This window comes from Tupaia chinensis, unplaced genomic scaffold (genome assembly GCF_000334495.1).
Source record: "Tupaia chinensis unplaced genomic scaffold, TupChi_1.0 Scaffold000221_1, whole genome shotgun sequence".
Lineage (NCBI taxonomy): Eukaryota > Metazoa > Chordata > Mammalia > Scandentia > Tupaiidae > Tupaia > Tupaia belangeri.
The window spans coordinates 539,973-557,795 of record NW_006159696.1 but is presented as its reverse complement, the minus strand read 5'-3'; the positions used below and the strand labels follow the sequence as shown (position 1 = coordinate 557,795).

Below are 17,823 nucleotides of genomic sequence, written 5' to 3'. Positions count from 1 at the left end.
TGCTAAGGACTGTTTCTTCACATGAGCAGAGCAGGCATAAGTGGTGGTCATTTGGTCTGAGTCTTTCATTCTTTTCTACCTGATTTTTAATGTAACTTGCAACGTGGATATTTAGTAGTGTAAGAATGGTGCTGCTCCTGACAAGTGTATGTTCACTGTTTACATTTTATATCTGCGGGATGATTTCTCTATAACCGAACTTTTCCTGAGTAAAATGTCATCCAAGTCTCATTATTTCTGAAACACTTGGCCTGTATTGGCCCCAGGTATCTTTTGTTATTTCTGGAACAAAAGGAATTTCATGTCGTGAACTGGGAAATGTACTTACGTAAGTGGCAAGGTTCTAGGCAGAAAGCCTGTGGAATTGATGACCCCCAGGAGCAGGAAGAGGTGGAGCTCGCCATGCAGTGTCTGGAAATTTGCCTGGCATTTTATTTGTATACGTAGCGCAAAATTTCTTTTGAGTAAGGTATTTTAGATCATTGTTAATGTGCAATATTTAAGATGAAAATACATTAGCTTTTTATATTACTTTACTTATTAGCCCATTTGTTTTGGACGGTGTAAAGTCCTGACTTCCAGCCTCCTCCCTTTTCTGCTCATACGACCTGGTGCACTAACTATGAGGCCAGTTGGAGTTTCGAGAGTAGAGCACCTTCTGAGTCGTGGGAACACAGGACTGGGTTTACAGTGTTAGCAGAGATCTGAGCATGAGCATGTTCTGCGTTTATGTTAGTTTGACAGTTACTCAGCTTCCTTCTCTCTAGGCTAGATTATATCACTGTTGCACTTTAACAGCCGCCATGCTTTCAGAAGCGTCCTGTATTGTAAGTTTGATGGCCCGTGGCCCTCTCTGTTGGTAGAGGCTTTGGCTGAGCAGGGAAAACCCAGCTGTCCTGACTGCATCGCTGCTGCGAACGCCAGCTCCCACTTGCCAGGCTTCATTTTTCAGTTGAATTCAAAGAAGACCAACTCCTATTACTTTACATAAACTAAAATTCTTAAATTATATTCTGAAAACAAGGTCTGTTTGTTAAATGTCGCATACCTTAGGTTTTTAAAATACAGTATCTGAACACAGCTTCCCCTGCTCCCTTAAGTTTGTTAAGCTAAATATGTATTGGTTCTTTTTGTTTTAGAACTTTCAAAACATCTTAAGCATTGTGTGTGTATGTTTTTAAGAGAAATTACAAATAATATTTCTATCAAGCAGTACTTGTGTAGAGCTACTTTTCTTCCAATTCTGTTCTTTCTGTTTTACACACGTAACATACCCATTGTCTTACTGCCAGAAAATTACTTTGACCAAGTTTTATTACTCAACTTTATTGGTCAGGAAAGAGACTAATCCTTTCTCCATTTGTCTTCCTGGTCCCTCTCCTCTTACCCGCTGTTATATACTGACCATTCGGAGAGTGTGCTGTTGGGATTGCTCAGTGGTCACACGCTTAACTAGAGCATCTCAGCTCCTTCGTCCTGCTTGCCGAGCAGGTTGCATGTGGTCGTGCACCTTCGACGCCGAACAGCCCTGGTGTGCACCCTTCCACGTCAGGAAAGGCATGGCACGGCCGCCACGGTCCCGAGAGAAATGCCCACCTCTGGCATGCGAAGGCTGCCGCACGAGCCCTTCCCAGTGCAGAGGAGGTGACTGCGAAGCAGACTTTCCTGCAGGCCTTCCCATTGTCCTCTTCCATGCTGGTCCTGCCACGCCGTCTGAGAAGGTGAAGGTGAAGGTGAAGAGGACTTCGGTGTCCGGTAGTAAGATCGGCAGCAGGCAAATGAAGCCGTTTCCCTGGTTACAGATAAGACTTGGTCTACCCTGTTGGCCAGTATCCGCTACGCGTACGAAGACTGAACTGTTCAGTGTTGCCTGGGCACTAGCCTGCACAACATTTTGAGGTAAAACGCATAGTATATTTTCAACGATATCGTTGTGTGTGTTTGTGATGTTGCTCATTAGGCGTTAGCTGTAGAGTGGATGCATGAAGCCCCGTGACCCAGTGCACTTCTTACCGGCAGGACACCAGCCACCGCCATCTGTCATTAGCTGCCCTCTTCCATGTGGCCTCTCCGTATCCTGTTGCATTTTCGTGTGCATCGTGTTTCTACTGATCTTAGTGTTTCCTGAACCAGAGGAAGTGAATTTTTTTCTTAATAGCAAGAAAGATGAAGAAAGGTAAAGGGCATTGAAGCAGAAATGGATAGTTGGGGTACAATTGGAAAACTCGTAAGGAAAACAGAAGTCTGGATCAATTTCAAACTAACTTCTCTTAGTTAAGTGCTCTTAAGGAGAGTCTAGTAAGAGTAACACTTTCTGGCCATTTCTGGTAAATATTACCTGTGGATTAGTTTTGCACAAGTTCTATTCTCACAAAGACTTAAAATTAAACTAGGTTTTTATTGAACTACCTCACACTAATTTTCTATGCTTTCCCAAGTAAGCTGTTGCCCTTACTGTTAGATCTTTACTGAGTGCGAATTATACATGTGCATTAAAATACTTCTTAGCCAGTGTCAACACAAAACCAGTGAGTATGTAAAATACAGACCTTGCATCAGTTAGAGACACTCACGTGTAAAATCTCTCACTGCGTTTCTTGGGAGATGTGTTAGCCGTGCTTGTTGGCATTATTACCGTCTGTTTTTGTAAGTGGAAACCTGCTCGTGATACCAGTCCATTCCTTACATTTTACGGAAGGAGTAAACTTAGTAAATTTTACGAAGAAATGAATTACTTTTGTAGGCCCAATATTTGGTATATTTTTGAGAAGCTGTTAATCTTGTAGCGAATGATGACGCTAAACTGAAGTAGCTGTCTACCGGACCGTGTCGTCTGTGTTCTCATCACTGCTTCTCCTGTTTGAGGTTTTCAGCCCTGGGAAGCTAACTGTGGTCATTGACATTTGCTTCCCTTCCTCGACGACGTCATTCCTCTTTCATCCCTCCCCTTCCCTGTGTTCCGTCCCTTCTTCTTCCTCTCTAGGCAGAACTGTGGGGCACTTGGTAGGGACTGCTGCGATCATGACTGTGGTTCTAACCTGCACGCCCTGGTCATTAACATGCACCTCTGGAATGTAAACCATGTTACCTAGTATGTCAGTTGGTTATACTATTTTAAATAAAAAAGAAAAAAGTGGTATGAAAAGTATGAAATTAAGAGTTTTTTCATTGAAAACAGAACGTAAATCTGTGTTTTTTTTCTTAACAGTTTTAGAATTTCCTATGGATTGGGATGAAACGGGTATTAATAGGGCAGATTTCTTACATGTGGATTTTATACCCCTCTAGTCTTGTTTACCTGGTATTGAAATCGCTGTTGAAACGTCATCCAAAAAAGAACTTTGCTTCCGTCCTTAACCTTGTTCTTGGTAACCATGTGGGAGAGCAGCCACCATGCCCACTTGGGAAAAATAAGTGTTTAAAGTGAGTCTCATCCAGCACAAGCAGGGGGCTTCAGGTCTGAACATGTCTCTAGCTTTTGCCGTGCCTGTCTGCTCTGCCTACAGCGGGGGCTGCTGTGGGGTGCACGGGCCCCCTCCAGGTAGCGAGCATCCATCCGTCTCGGCCCTCGCCTGCCTCCACACGCCCCTTCTTCGGAGAGAGGCTGGAGAAGGGGCCACGCTCCATGCCAGCAGCGCTGCTTGAGCAGCTGGGTCCGGGGCCGCTCAGCTGGTGCCTGGCGTTTGGTCACAGTCGTTGGAGAGGACTCCAGCGAGAAACTGGGTGGCACCAGAAGCAGACCTCAGAGTGCCAGGGTTACACCTGCTTTACACTCCGCCCAGCCATAATACAAAACAGGACTCCTCTTTACTCATTTAGGTACTGCGTGTTTTAAGCACGGTTAATTTATATTTTAAAAGTCCATTGATTTTTATGTAAATGAAAATTGATTTGTACTGATATGTGGTTAACATTTTTTTAGGCTGTTATAAGTTATACTTTGGTAAAAAGAAGTTCAAACGTGCTTTGTAAATGTTAGGTTCTTAACACGTTTCATTTAATTTCGTCGGTTAGTGAAAGCACATGTGTACATCTAAGACCGTGCCAGAAGCTGAGAGTGAGAAGTGGTGGGGAGGTGGGCGACAGTGGTCAGCCCCGCTGAGAGAACAACATTCTGTGGAGGAGCAAGGACGGCGCTGAGGAGAGGGCAGGGGGATGGGTCAGACGGCACGGAGAGGCGCGGTTCGAGCCTTGGTAGGAGGGTGTAGAGGGGAAGAAGGGCATCCAGGCTAAAGGCGATGAGGGATGGCCTGGCTTGGGCTTGGGATATGCAGGAATAATGGTGACCCAGGGCCAGAAAGCTGAGTGTCAGAACTGGAAGCATCAGAAATTTACTGTTTTTTAGGTAGTAGGGAGCCGTTGTGCTTTGTGAGGAAGCAGAGTGACGTGACCCGACCCCTGTCCTAGTAGGGCCACTGGCGGTGGGAGCTTGCCCTGGGGAGCTGGACGTCTGGAGACCCAGCCGAGAGTGCAGCCGGACTGGTAAGGGGGCCTGGCGGCGAAGGGCAGACTGTCACACACGAGGGCGTGCCGTCAGCTCTGCCATCAGCTTGCCACTCCCTGTTCCAGGAGTAGGAAGAGGGGAGCACCTGCTTCGTCTCCTGACTCCTGTAGGCCTCTCCAGTCTCGGGGCCTCCCCGGTGGGGTCTGTCATCTGCCTGTATAGCCATCGAGTCATTTTTAGTAGCATCATGTCCTTTTGTGGACAGAAGAAAGATACATTCCTGTTGGATATAAACTTGGAGAGTTACCTGGGCAAGTGGGGTCACAGTTCTGCTCACTAAGAGGTGGTTAAAAGTAGAAAACTTGGCAGGGAGTGGAAAGGAAGGGTCATGACAGTGACTCGGAGCCGAGGGCACTTAGGTCTTGGAGAGGTTGGGATCTGCTGGTCCTAACGAGATGGCGAGTTCAGGACCCTCGGGCCGGTCTCGGGGGCTGAGCTGTGCTCTGCTTCGTCACAGCTGCCATGTGAGGACATTCTCTGCGCTGGTTGATACCCTGTACTTTTAATGAAAATAATCAGTGCAAAAACAGTGTCCCTGCTGACTGCAGCCTTGGAACAGCGCCAGTGGTTTAAGGTACGGGAAGTGCCGGGAAGCCTTCCGTGCGGTCCCGGCCGAGAGCCGCTGTGCCCTCGGTTCCCTGTAGGCACCGCCCTCCCGACTAGTCCTGAACTCCATGTGGTTGCTGAAAACTCTTATTTTGAGAGAAATGCCTCAAATCAGAATTAAACTTTTATTGAGAAGTGGCTCGACTAAACGCTGTTTTGGTGGTTTCGTGTGCCGTGCCCTGCCCGCTGCAGCCACAGGGCACGACTTCACGCCTCGGTCCCCTGCCTCCGTTGTCCCCTCCTGCAGTCACCTGTTTGGAATCCTCACTGCTTTAATGCCCTATAAAACAACTCTGATCAACCTGCATGGCTGTTTTCTTCTCCCCTCAGTGGATGTGAGCTTGCCCGTGTGGCCCACTCCTCCATGCTGTCCCGCTGGGTGCTGGGCAGCAGCGAGCTGGTGCACCTCCCTTTGCTGTTGGATGGCCTCCTGGCCTTCATCTTCTCCCAGTGGATCCCCTGTGTGGAAGAGCCCGTCTGACCTCGGTAACTGCCCAGGAAGGGGGCATGTGAATGTCGGCCTGGTGAGCTGGAGACTGGACCTGTCCTCCACTCCTTTGCAGTCCTCTGCAAATGCAGTACCCACGGTCCTCCACTGTGGTCTGGGGGAGCTGCGAACATCGCTGTGAACTTTGGTAGTGAGCGAACCTGGGCTCAGGTGCCGGGCACCAAGGTGGGACCCTGGCCTCAGGCTCCTCACCCCACCTGCAGCATGCGACTGATTCCCTGAGGCTGTTTCCTCACCTGAAACAGGAGGCCTGACACCAGCGCACAGGGTTGTGAGGCCTCGGGGTGCTGTGTGCGGAGAGCGGGCCTGGCCACCTGCTGTCCGTCATGCATTCCACCATCCCCAGCTGCGTTCTGGGTGTGGAGGTTGCCATGAACGCCAAGTTTTAAAATCTCTTAAGTGGCAGTCATGAATCTAAGCAAACTTAACAGAAGCGTTTGATAGGAACCTTTTTCCCTCTAGATTTGATATGCCAGGAGGAAAGAGGTATTCTGGCACCTAGATATCCCCCCACACAGTGGAACCCAAGAACCCGTGTGTTACCCCAAACTCTCTTGATTCCCATGCTAGGGCCCAGTTCCAGGAAAGGACTCTCGCCTGGCCTCCCCTCCACGTGGTCCAGGCCCCACTTCCTTTTATCACAGTGGATAAGACACTGTCAAGGGCTGAAAGGAGGGAGAGGAAATATACAGAAGATGTAGCTTCATCTGGGCACCCTGCTCAGCTGGGAAGGATGTGGGGCTGATCCAAACCCAGTTAGTCTTGAACCAGCTGTCGGGTGGTGGAGACGCTTGGGATTAGTCACACAGTGCGTTTGAAGAACTAGGTCTTGATTGCTCAGACCTGATGCCCTGACATCACCGTAGAGGTCTGGTCACCTGAGAGCGGTTAGTGGAGGGCCGGGCTCCGTTTGGGCAGTCTGACTTCTGGGTCTTTACTGGGTACCTATAGTGCTCTTCTGCCCAAGAAATTTCATATAGGTAGAACAGATGATTTCCTGCTCAACAAATGTTTGGGGATATCTGTCATTTTTCAGAACTTTTTTTTAATTGCTAGAAGCAGGTGCGCACGCCAAAGAGAACACGCATCTCCCTACCCAGGGTGCACAGTCATGCCACAGTTCTTTCTCCTCCATGTCTCCTTCCCAGCAGGATGTCCGGCATGTACACTCACTGTTTTTCAAGCCACCGGGGCTGGGACGATTTAAACAGCCATGTGGGGTCCAGCGCCCAGTGCGCAGTGTTTAACCACCCCACTGCAAGGCCGCCTGCAAAGTCTCTGAAATGCCCTTGGGGCCCTGCCTCATGGATAGCACCCGGCTCCCTTACAGCCATGCCCATTGTCTTGATGACCAGCATCTGGCTCCTTTTTATCAGGCTGGTCTCAGCAAGCGGTCACCTGGCCACACAGTCCTAAACATGCCTTTTTGCTCTTTATGCGGCCAGGCTAATTTTCTGTTTTTCAACTCAGCTTCCTTTCTATTTAGTCATTCTGTCCTTAAGTCATGTCTTTGTTCTCTCATTTTATTTAAACTTTTCAAAGTAACCATGCAGCACATCCTCTGTTTTACTTAGTAATTTCTTTCCCAAATAATCATTTTAAAATTTGGCATGGCAGAAAAGCCTTAGAGTGTGGACATAACACAGCGAAGCATTTTGCAACAGCGAGTCAAGGACAGCCCTTCTGTTCCCAGGAGATATTTATCACTTTCGTCTGAGACCTCCTCGGGATGGCCTTTACTCTGCGAAGCTCTGTCGGCATTCTAGTCAGGGCTTCCCTGATCTCACCTGAGTGCTCCCCAGAATCCAGGCTGTTTCACTCTAGACTCCTCAGCCCGGGCCATTGCCGGTTCTTGGGTCACTTGTCACGAGCAGACAGCCGCGTTTGGTGCCAGTTTTCTGTTCTCCTTTGTTCCCCGGTGGTTGCAGTGGCGAGCACAGACTCACTCGGCCCAGTGGTGGAGGTTCCACGTGGGGCGGGACGTCTGCCGTCCTGAGGCGTGCAGGGCATCACGGGTGAGTCGCAGTGAGTGCGCGTCCTGCGGTATCTGTGTCGCTCCTGTGGCTTTCATCCTGATCACCTCCCACAGGTGCCACCTCTTCCTCCCAGGGCAGAGGACATTTCTGCCGCCTTACAGTGGCTCACCAGAGCAGCACGAGTTCAGGGGGACACATTTAAACCAGGGCAGCGTGGTGACAGGCCCCCATGGTGTCTGGCCCTTGCCATCCTGGCCTCAGCCTGGCTCTACCTGAACTGAACCCTCTCCATCCCAAGTTCTCGCTCAAGGACACTAGGCGCCCACGCAGGACTTCCATAACCCCTCCCTTCTGCCTGCCCGCCCTTCAGGTCGCGGTTCCGTGCCATCTCAGAACTTCCTGACCCTCCAGCCTGAAACTAGCCCCGGACTGTCTTCTTTCAGAGAACAGAGTACGATCCAAGTGAACCTTGTTTATATTTAGTTTACAGTTTTTTAAGATTCTTATCACGGTGTGTGTGCTCACCTGAGAGACGGGGAGGGAGAAATCACTCTGTGGGGGGATGGCCACACTGCAGCCCCTTCTCCACTCTTCTCTTGGGATTTTGGGCACTGATGCACACATGCCCGGTGTGATTTTCAAGCCACCAAGTCCAAGACTTGAACCACAGACAGCCATGTGGGAGGCCAGCACCTTAACCGCTAGGCCACCTGCTGGACCCTCGTGTACTTCCTTATGGTCTGTCAGATTCCACTAGATTGTGGGTTCTGTACAAGCCACAGTAGTCTCGTTCCCTCTCCCCGTGAGTAGAGCCTCGTGAACGTCTGCAGTGGATATGACATGCAGGGAGGAGCCCTTGCCCCAAAGCAGAAAGGTTCAGAGCACGGCCCGTCCATGTCTGGGCCCTCGCCGCCTACCCTCTGCCCTCTGTCTTCCCTCTCAATCACCTGTTCTGGGGCATACAGATGCATTTGTACAACACACACCCCTGACCTAGCCACACACACCACACGTCCTGACCTTTCTCCTTTGGATGACTCCTGTTTTTACTATACAACTGAGTTCAAGTCTGACTTCCCTCAGGGAGCCTCCCTTGAGCCCTCCGCCTCCGTCTGATTTAGAGGTCTCTGTTCCAACACTCATTTTGCATCCTGTGCACAGCCTCAGCATGGTGGGTGCGTATGAAGCCAGCAGCTTGGCAGCCAGGCCCAGGTGTGGGGAAAGCAGACTGTGAGATCTGACTGCCAGAGTTTGAATTCTGACTCCTCTGACTTCTGCAAGGTCGCGGCCCAGGCTCAGCTGTCACAGGGCTGGGGGAGAGAAGTAGCAGCCACACGACTAGTAGGAAAAGGCAGTGACTTCCAGCATGGGCTGTTGGCAGTGGCCCCGGGCAGAGACCGCAGCACGGCGTTCAGCAGCTGTAGCTCCACTAGGAACTCAGAAGAGACCTGTTCCTTCATGACCAAGCCGCTCCGGACCTCAGCAGGGCTCTGCAGGGCCCACGGTCCTGCATTGAAGGAGGATAGTCCTAAAGCGGGTGTAGGACCAACAAGTGGCATCGTGGCTAAGGCACTGGATTCCCACATGGCGGACCATGGTTCAAGTCCTGGACCTGGCAGCTTGAGAATCATGCCAGGTGCATGTGCGTGCCCAAAACCCTGAGCGGAGAATGTAGAAGGGATCGTAGTGCGGCCATCCCCTTGGAGGAGGGGGAGGAGTGTGCTTTCTCGCTCTCCCTCTCTGGCAAGCACACTGCCATGTGGCAAAACCTTTAAAAAAATGGTATTGCGCCAACTCTAATATCCACGGGGAAGATACATGTACACAGATTCCATTCTGAAGCCCTTTGTTAGCAAGAAACGAGTGCAACTCACTCCTGATTCAATCAAAAGCCAGTGATACCAAGGAATCTCTGTCCACTCTCCTCTTAAAAATTCTCTTTAAAAAATGTACATCCATTCGTTAGCCTTTTTTGTTTTACCACGAGATTTTTACAGTCTTTAGGGTTTTTTTTCTTTAAAGGTAAAAACAATTTTGCAAACACTTTAGAAGTAGTCTGAGAGTGGAATACTAGAGTTTTGCCAAGCATTCACCACTGCCCTGAGTACGGATGATGCCTCTGTACCTAGCTGACAGTACCTTTAGCACCTGCCTCTGCTGAGTCTGTCTAAAGCATGCCATTGGATTTCCAAAGACTGGCTTCCTGCTGCGCGTGTTCATAAGTACTGGTTTATTGTGCTGATCTCGCAGGGACCGCGGGAGCTGGAACCCAGTTTGCTAACAGGCTTGATAAAGAACGGCAGGGGCAGGAGTGGGTGGGAGCGGGGGACGGGCCAAGCTCTCGCCTCAGGCCGGCTGTGGGCGCCTGCTATGTGTTATAGTCAAGGCCACGTTTTATACGAAGAAGAAAGCAGTATTGCTAATTAATACTGAGATGGAAACGGTATTTGCAGATTCGGGTCCTGCCAGCAGGTGGCAGGCATGGCCCACGAATTCAGGAGCGGCGGGTCCCCTGCGCACTCCGCTGCCTAGCTTCGGCCGGTGCACCTGGGAAGACAATGGACGGCCTCTCAGGACCCTCCTGGTCTTCGCTGCTTGGCCAGCCTCCTGGCATTCCCTCGGTGTCAAAGTAGGCAGAGTTCCAGGACTGCGGTGAGGGAATTCAGTAGGTCAGAGGAATACACAGGAGTGCCACCTCACTTCTGCAAGCTTCTGGGCTCTGAGCAGCGAGAAAGTGCCTCAAACTCCCTCCTTTCTCCTTGAATGGAGGGGAGGGAAGATTTCACCTTCATGGGGCAGCTCCAGGACCCCTCTGTTCGCCTGCCATGGTGGTGGGCCCGAGACAGGAGGCCTCGCTCCCCACCAGCCCCTCAGCGCTCACCAGTACCGACGGCCCATGCTACTGAGGACCCCTGCAGGGCTGGCCACCCAGCCTGCACAGCCCTGGGGAGTCCGCATGTCCTGAGAGCGCGAAGACCCTGGTGTGGGAAGCACTGGCTCATTTTTACGGCAGTGTCACCTAGGCAGATGGGTGGGTGGCCTGAATGTCTCTCCACAGACAGTGGTCAGTAACTGTGCAGCCTGGCGGCCACACATCCAATAAACCTTGCAGGTGGCAGTGACCGCTCAGGCCCGTCTCGTCTGCCCCCTAAGCACAGCCTGAGGAGCTATGGCAGGAGCCTGCTAGACCTGGGAACAGGCTTTATGAGGAGTTTACCCTAATGGAGTCTCGAACTCTGTGGGTGAACAGACAAGGTGAAGAGGCTGGAAGGGAAGAAGGCCTGCAGGGCGGTGGTGCTCGCTCCACGGGTACCCCGCACGGCCACAGGGTGTGCAGTGCCCTGCCCAGCTGGTGGCTCTGAGCACAGGCTCTGGCTCTCGGCTACACCGGAGAACGGGCTATGGCAAAGGTCGGAGGACCCTCTCCCTCGTGGGGCAGAGGCAGCTACAAGGCCCAGAGGACTAGATCGGGAGCCGAGAGGCATCTGACCTTGAGCAGAGAGCTGTGCATCTGGGTACCCCCAGCCCTGTGAAAAGAACTCTGGGTGCTGCTCGGGGGCCCTCGGAACTGCGCCCCTCCCGAGGGCCGGCCTGGGAGCTCCCAACCCTGTGGGAAGTGGCACAGGCCACGTGGCAAAGCCCAGCCTGTGGCCATGGTGAACAAGCCAGGACAGAGGCGCTGTGCTTTCAGAGCAAGTTTAATAACAAAGCAACTTCCTGCTGGCCACAGGGTTTCGTGCCATCTGGTTTGGTAGCTGCGGGGACCTCTCCTAGGGGTGGGCTCAACGCCGACGCCCACAGGCCCTACACCATAGGCGCATCTGGCTCCTTTCTGCGTTGTGTGGGGTCCCAGCAGTCCTCCGGGACGTCAGCATTCCCCTCCAGCTGGCTCCGGAGTGGCAGCCCCCGCCCGTGGCCTGGCCCCAGCTACAGGCTTCTGGCATGGCCAGCTCTGCTGAAGGGAGAGGGGCAGCCCAGGCACAGCGGGGGCTTCTGCTGCCCTACTCTGGCGCTGTGGCACCTTTCGTCCCAACAGTCAAGCTTCCCAGGGTGGCAAAGAACTCCTCCATCTCCTTCTGCAGTAGCTGGTTCCTCCTCTCAGCGTCCTCCCGCGCCCGCTCCGAGTTCCGCAGCCTGATCTCCAGCATGGTGTACTTCTTCTTCTCCTGCTGCAGCTCTTCTTCCAGCCGGGCCATTTGTGTTCTCAGGTCAGCACTGCCTTGCTCGATGCTGAAAAGTTAAGGGGAGACACCACTTTAGGTTCACTTGCTGGCCCACCAAGCCAGCCCTGTGGTGGGCGGGTGCAGCCCTGAGGGCTCCCGGTGAGGAGGCAGGAGGAAGACTTTACCCAGCCCTCATGGGCCCTGGTGCTCCACCGTGGGTAGACTGCCCCGCAGCTCCCCTCGGTCAGAACGCCCTCACCAACATAGGAAGACACTTGGCGCTCCGCCCGTCCTTCTGAGTAGTCAGCCACCAGCTGAGAGCCACACAGGCCCCACACAGAGACCAAGCCTCCACCTGTCCGCTGGCCTTTGCTCCTGGGCTCTGGCCTCCCCTCCTGCTCTCCCCATGGCACCCCAAGCTCCAGCCAGACACAGCAACTCCCAGTGCGTACTCCCCTGTGTGTGCTCACGTCTGTCCCGCTCCTCTCACCTCCAGCTCAGATGTGCCCCTCAGCCCCCTGCAGGTCACGGCAGGGCTCTCCCATGCCACCGTGGAATCTGCACAGCGTCCCTCGCTGCACGACGCAAAGGTCCTGAGGGGCACCTGAGCCCAGCCCCTGGGTTTAGGGCCTGGCCTGGGCATGTACGAGCCACGTGGCTGTGGGTAGGCCGCAGACTGCGCCCAGCTGCTGCAAGTCCCCCAGATGCAGAGGGTGACCCTCCCGGGGCTCCGTGCTGCAGTCAGTCACATGCACAGCACTAGCCAACACACGCACACGCGCGCTGGTGGGGTGCAGCAAGGGCATGCTGCCGCAAGGGGGCCCCTCCTCACCCTCCTGTTGCTCCTTTCCCTGTGCCAGGCCTTGAGGGACCTCGTCCGGTCTCCAGACTGAGCGCCATCTGCACGTTCCCCACCTCGTCACAGGCATCTCTGCTCCCTGGGGCTCTTCCCAAGCCACCCCCGCAACCTGGTGTCCCCAGTGAAGGCCTTTCGCCAGCCTCTAGGACAGACCACCGCCCTCCCCACATCCAGTCCCTTAGCAAAACCCACTGGTCTGCCTTCCAAGAACGCTCAGGGTCACCACCTCGACTGCGGCCTGGACCCTGCGGCCTCCTAACGGGTGCCTGGTGGTTTTGTCTTCAGTGACAGAGATCGGGTGCACACACGTGCCAGAGAACGACAGAGGGCCCCACCCTCGGCAGGGTCTCATCTCACGGGGATCCCCTCCCCAGCCCTCCAGTTCCTATGGCTCCTGGGGCCTTTGTGTGCCCAGGATTTCGGGCCAGTGGGATCCGGACCTGCAGTGGCTTCCATGTGGCTTCCCGCCCAGCAGGCTCTGCATCTTACTGCTGTGCCACAGCGCCGGGCTGGGGTGGTGTCCTTGGGCCCCCACCCCCACAGACTGCCCTCTGCAGTGCCCGGGGGCATGGTCTAAGTGGCCTAGGTGCTCAGGACCCTCCATCACTGTCTTGTCTGGTCTTATGCAAGTGAAAAGCAGGCTAAAAGCACCCACACCTGCCCCTGCCTTCAGAGCCCCTGTGACAGCTCCGCCCACCCGGGCTTCCTGCCTCTGGGCATGGGGCCTCCCTCCACCCCCACCTACCTCCCCCACACCAGTGTTTTGGTGTCCTAGCTGGAGAGAGGGAGACAGGGCCAGGACGAGGGAAAGTGAGACATCGCCTCCAGGTCTGCCGTTCCTGCACCGGTTTTCCACGCATGTTAGGCCCTGACCCCACCCCACCAGCCGGGAAGGAGACTGCAGCCGGTCTGCTCACAGCCGGGCCCGCGTCCCACACAGCGCCTGGTGCTTCGGTAGGAAGGGCTGCCCTTGGGGAGTGCCCAAAGGAAGGCAGACTCCCCGTCACGGCACCCGGAGGGGTCCTGAGCCTGGGTGGCTGTGCAGAGCGCCATCCCCACCCTGGCTGTGCAGACAGCAGGCCTCCGGGCAGGCTGCCTCTCCTTACCCCTTCCCTCCGGTGCCCAGGGCCCTCTGCACTGTGGACAGCAGGTGGACGGCTCTGCTAGGGCCCCACAGGACGGCTGCCGCGCCCTTCTCAGCCACCTCACCGTCCCTGCCCACCGGCCCAGTCCCCGTGAGCAGGCAGGGCTCTGGCATGCTGAGGCACGGGCTGTGCTGAGTACCCACACCAGATCCACAGGGCACACACGCCTGGCAGTCGGCGGGCAGGACTCGAACCCAGGCAGCCTGGCTCAGCACCCACCACCAAACAATGCTGCGTTGAAACCCAGGCTCTGAGAGGGTGGAAGCCGGAGCCCGGAAGGCGCCACACGTGGGTGGCAAGTATAGGCTGCCCTGAGCCCCGGGCCTGCTGCGGCCGGTCATTACCGTCCCCACGTACCCTAGGGTTTTCGTCTCCGAGCTCATCTGCAGCAGTACCACTTCCTGCGTGTTTCTGGGGGCTGCCTCCACGGTTGCCTCCGCCTGGCAAATCCCGGCCCGGGTTTACGTGTGCACCCCACCCCCACCCCTCGGGCCTCATTCGCACCCTCTGCTTCCTCCGCTCAGTTCTACCCTTGGCCCTCTAGCCCCGACTTAGGCACTGCCTGCGTGACCTGCCCACAGCGGGCGCTCAGCCCTGAGTCCCTCTCCCCCTCTTCCCACCAGAGACAGTGTCCGCACCACCTGGCACGCCCGGCAGGGGCCCAGAAGGCTGCCAGCAGGGCCACGGGGTAAGAGCTGCCCTTTCAGCTCCTGTGGCCCAGAACGGGCAGCAGGAAGACCTTCCACCTCCATACCTCTGACGGAAAAGGGGTCCCTGGGGCCAGCAGATGGCATAGCAGTTACGTTGTCGTTGGACTCCCGCATGGCCGACCACAGTTTGAGTCCCAGACCCAGCGGCTTGAAACTCATGCTGGGCGTGTGTGTGTGCGTGCCCAAGATCCCAGGAAGAAAATGGAGAAGGAGCTGCGGATGGCCATCCCCTGGGGGGTGATTTCTCACTTTTCCTTCCACTCTGTCTCTGTCTCTCTAGCGAACATATACACCTTAAGACAGAAGAAATCTCCACAAAAAAAGGAGGGACACCCATGCAAAGTCCTGCTCCTCTGTGGAGCCTGGGCTCCCCGTCAGGCAGCTGCCGGGGGTCGGGGAGGGGCCTGGGATGCCAAGGGAAGCCCTGGACACTGTCCAGTGCGGTCTGTTGCTGACCACAGTTGGAGAGCTTGGCCTCCCAGGGCCTGACACCCCCTCACTGTAAGGTAAGGCACCTCCTCCCAAGGAGGCTGTGAGGACGGAGCGAGGGCCCACCGAGACAGCAGTGAGCTCACGAGCCTCAGGGTGCTGGGACAAAAGGTCCGGCTCAGCAGGGAAACTGGAGCCCATTCTGGAAAGAGTCCTCTAGGCGGGCCTGTGGCTTCCCTTACGCACGGGCACTTGCCCCGAGCCCCACGCCTGGACTACAGGACCCTGACAGCAAGCCCTGGAGCCATATGCAGGCCTTGCCCTGAGCCCTCCAGCAATGGCCCTGCGGCCCTTTTATGGAGGCATTTATGGAGAACGACCACAGGCCGGCTCCGACTCCGACGTTTAGGTACCAGGATCCCACCGGGCCCGGGGGGCCTGGGGACACGCTCCCTGAACAGCAGCTCCTGGGGCTGCCTGCCCCCTGCAGCTTCCCTGCCCAGCCACTGGTGGGAGAGCGGCCCTGAACACACCTGCTGGGGCACCTGTGCCCTTTACCTTTTCACGCTCGCCTCATACTCAGTCCGCTGCCGGCACAGCTGCGCCCTGAGCTCTGCCACCAGGCCCTGCAGGGCTTGCACGCGGCGGGCATGGTCCTGGCCAGGGCTGCCCGGGTCACTGGGCTCGCTGCTGCTGACACCTGCGCCCACCTCCTCCAGGCTGTGGCCCAGGTCCGGGGACCTGTGGTCCTCACTGCTGCTGGGGAGTGGGGAGGGCTCGAGGGCCCACTCGGTGTGCAGGGAGCTGCAGGGGGACGAGTCACTGGCCCGGCAGGCCGTGCAGCTGCTGAGCGAGCCCCCTGCAGAGGCCTCGCAGGAGGACGAGGCCGCGGACCACGCTGGGCTGGCCGCGCTGGGCGTGCTGGGCGGGGGGCCAGGCGGGGGCACGTTGTCACAGGTGGACAGCCTCTGGGCAGAGCCCGAGTCCTTGAGCCGGTCTCCCGACGAGGCCCGGCGGTGGCCGCGCAGGGACGACAGCCCGTTCATGAGCCAGTTCCCGCCAGAGATGATGGGCACCTCCAGGGACGAGCTGCCCCCCTTTGGGCTCCCGGACCGGGCCCCTGGCTGCCGGAAGGAGGACTTCCAGCTGGGCAGAGTCTGCACCCTCTTCCCCGAGCTGGGGCCCAGGGCTGGGGCGGGAGTTCTAGAGAGCACCGCCACGGCAGCCCCATCCAGAGACGAGGTCCTGTGCGCTGGCAAGCCAGGGCCGCCGTGCTCTTCCTGGCTGTCCCTCGTCGCCTCCTCGGAGCCCCACCCCACAGTGCACGGTGGGCCCCGATGGGGAGAGGCAGGTCCTTCCAGGGCTGTGGTGGCAAAGAGCTGGGCATGTTTGCGGATCAGGACGGTCATCAGATGCTGGACCAGGGAAGTGCCTATGGGAGGGAGGAAAAGCCTTGAAGGGGGAGACCAGCCCGACCTCCTTAACCCACTTGTGGGTAGCCAGGGGGCCGTCCCAGGGCGCTGCCCCTCCAGGCACAAACTGAGGGCGGGTGCCCGCCTCGGACACAGCCAGACTGGGGGAGGACTGTGCCCCATCCTGCCTGGGGGTGGGACGGGAACAGGCGTGGGGCCGGTTGCGGCCCGTCGCGGCCTAGAGATGACTCTCCAGTTGCCTCTTCCCTCCCGTTGCCCTGAACCAGACAGAGCCCGAGGCTGGGAGGGTGCCAGGCATAGGACACTGGGTGCCTGGTGGCCCCCCTGAGGGTAGCCAGGACCCAGGAAAATGAAGGCGTTCTTAGGTCAAGGCGAGCTGAAGCGCAGTGAAGCAGGTGAGGCAAGCACTTGCTATGGGCGGGTGAGCACCACAGGCGGGAGCCGGGCCTTCCTGGCCTCCCGGGCCCTGGGCAAGAGACCCGGGCAGGCCTCCAGGAGGGACCTGAGGAGCAGGGAGCCCCTGTGTGAGGGGACCAGGCCTGCACGCCTGCCCACACCCCTCGCACCTGCCCACAACCAATCACCCGCAGCAAGAAAGGCAGGTGGGCTCAGCTAGCCCGAGCCACGGCTCAGCTCCGCTGCGGGGCCTGTGTGCACGCGGCACCGTCCACGCCACTCCGCCATGGCGGCCTCGGGGTAGCCTGTGAGCATGAATGCCTATCTCCAGGAGGGCTGGCTCTGCTCGCTGGCCTCTGGTGCGCCCCTCACCACTCTGGCCTTCATCCGTGAGGTGGAGCAATTACCACAGCTCGGTCTGGTGATGGGCGACATTAGTGCCAGCTGCTTCTGGGGGGTTTGGTCACCTTGTCATTTATCATAGAAGAGACACCCTCAGGGCTGACTCTGACACCCAGGACCCATGACCATGCACCATAAGGAAAGCACAGACGTCTCTGTGTTCCAGGGCGAGGTGCAGGCCTCTCCACCCCGGGCTCTCTGTCCACAGTAACCGCTGACCCTCCGCTGCACCAGTGTCCTCCCCTTCCTTGTCCTTCATGGCTGGACTCCCTGGAGGAGGAGAGCGCTAAGGCCGAGACGCTGCTGCCGAGTACCCAGAGATGGAGCTACGCCCCTGTGGCCAGGCCAGGGGCTGGGGTGATTCTGAGCCCAGACCCGGAGGCAGCAGGCACGCCTCCCCACTACCTTCCATCATGGTCACGGGGTCCTCCAGCTGGGGCCGCAGGATGTTAGGTCCGAAAACTGTCGCCAAGTTCTGGACACTCATCTTGTTGACGTCTGAGTGGGCCTGGACTTCATCTAGAAACCTGCAGGGTGGCAAGGAGGCAGGTACAGGAGCAACTCCTGGTGCCACCCTCACCCACCTCACCACACCACTCTGAGATGCCCCCATGGTCTCCATGGCTGCTGGGTGCAGAGCTGGCTCTGAGAGCACCCTCAGCACAGGGCACTGGGGGGGAGCAGCCAGTGTG

The 17,823-nt window shown here is 56.4% G+C and overlaps 1 protein-coding gene across 1 annotated transcript in view; it reads right to left on the bottom strand.

The window, feature by feature from the left end:
• Positions 1-11,281: 11,281 nt before the first annotated feature.
• The window catches only part of LOC102483877 (rho GTPase-activating protein 22), an 89,906-nt gene continuing 83,364 nt past the window's right edge, over positions 11,282-17,823 (bottom strand). The window contains exons 8-10 of the mRNA XM_027771517.1: positions 17,537-17,658; positions 15,459-16,332; positions 11,282-11,824 (exon numbers count right to left, since the gene is read on the bottom strand). Coding sequence (XP_027627318.1) covers positions 11,596-11,824; positions 15,459-16,332; positions 17,537-17,658 — 1,225 coding nt within the window. The 3' untranslated portion in view covers positions 11,282-11,595. The remainder of the gene's footprint in view (positions 11,825-15,458; positions 16,333-17,536; positions 17,659-17,823) is intronic.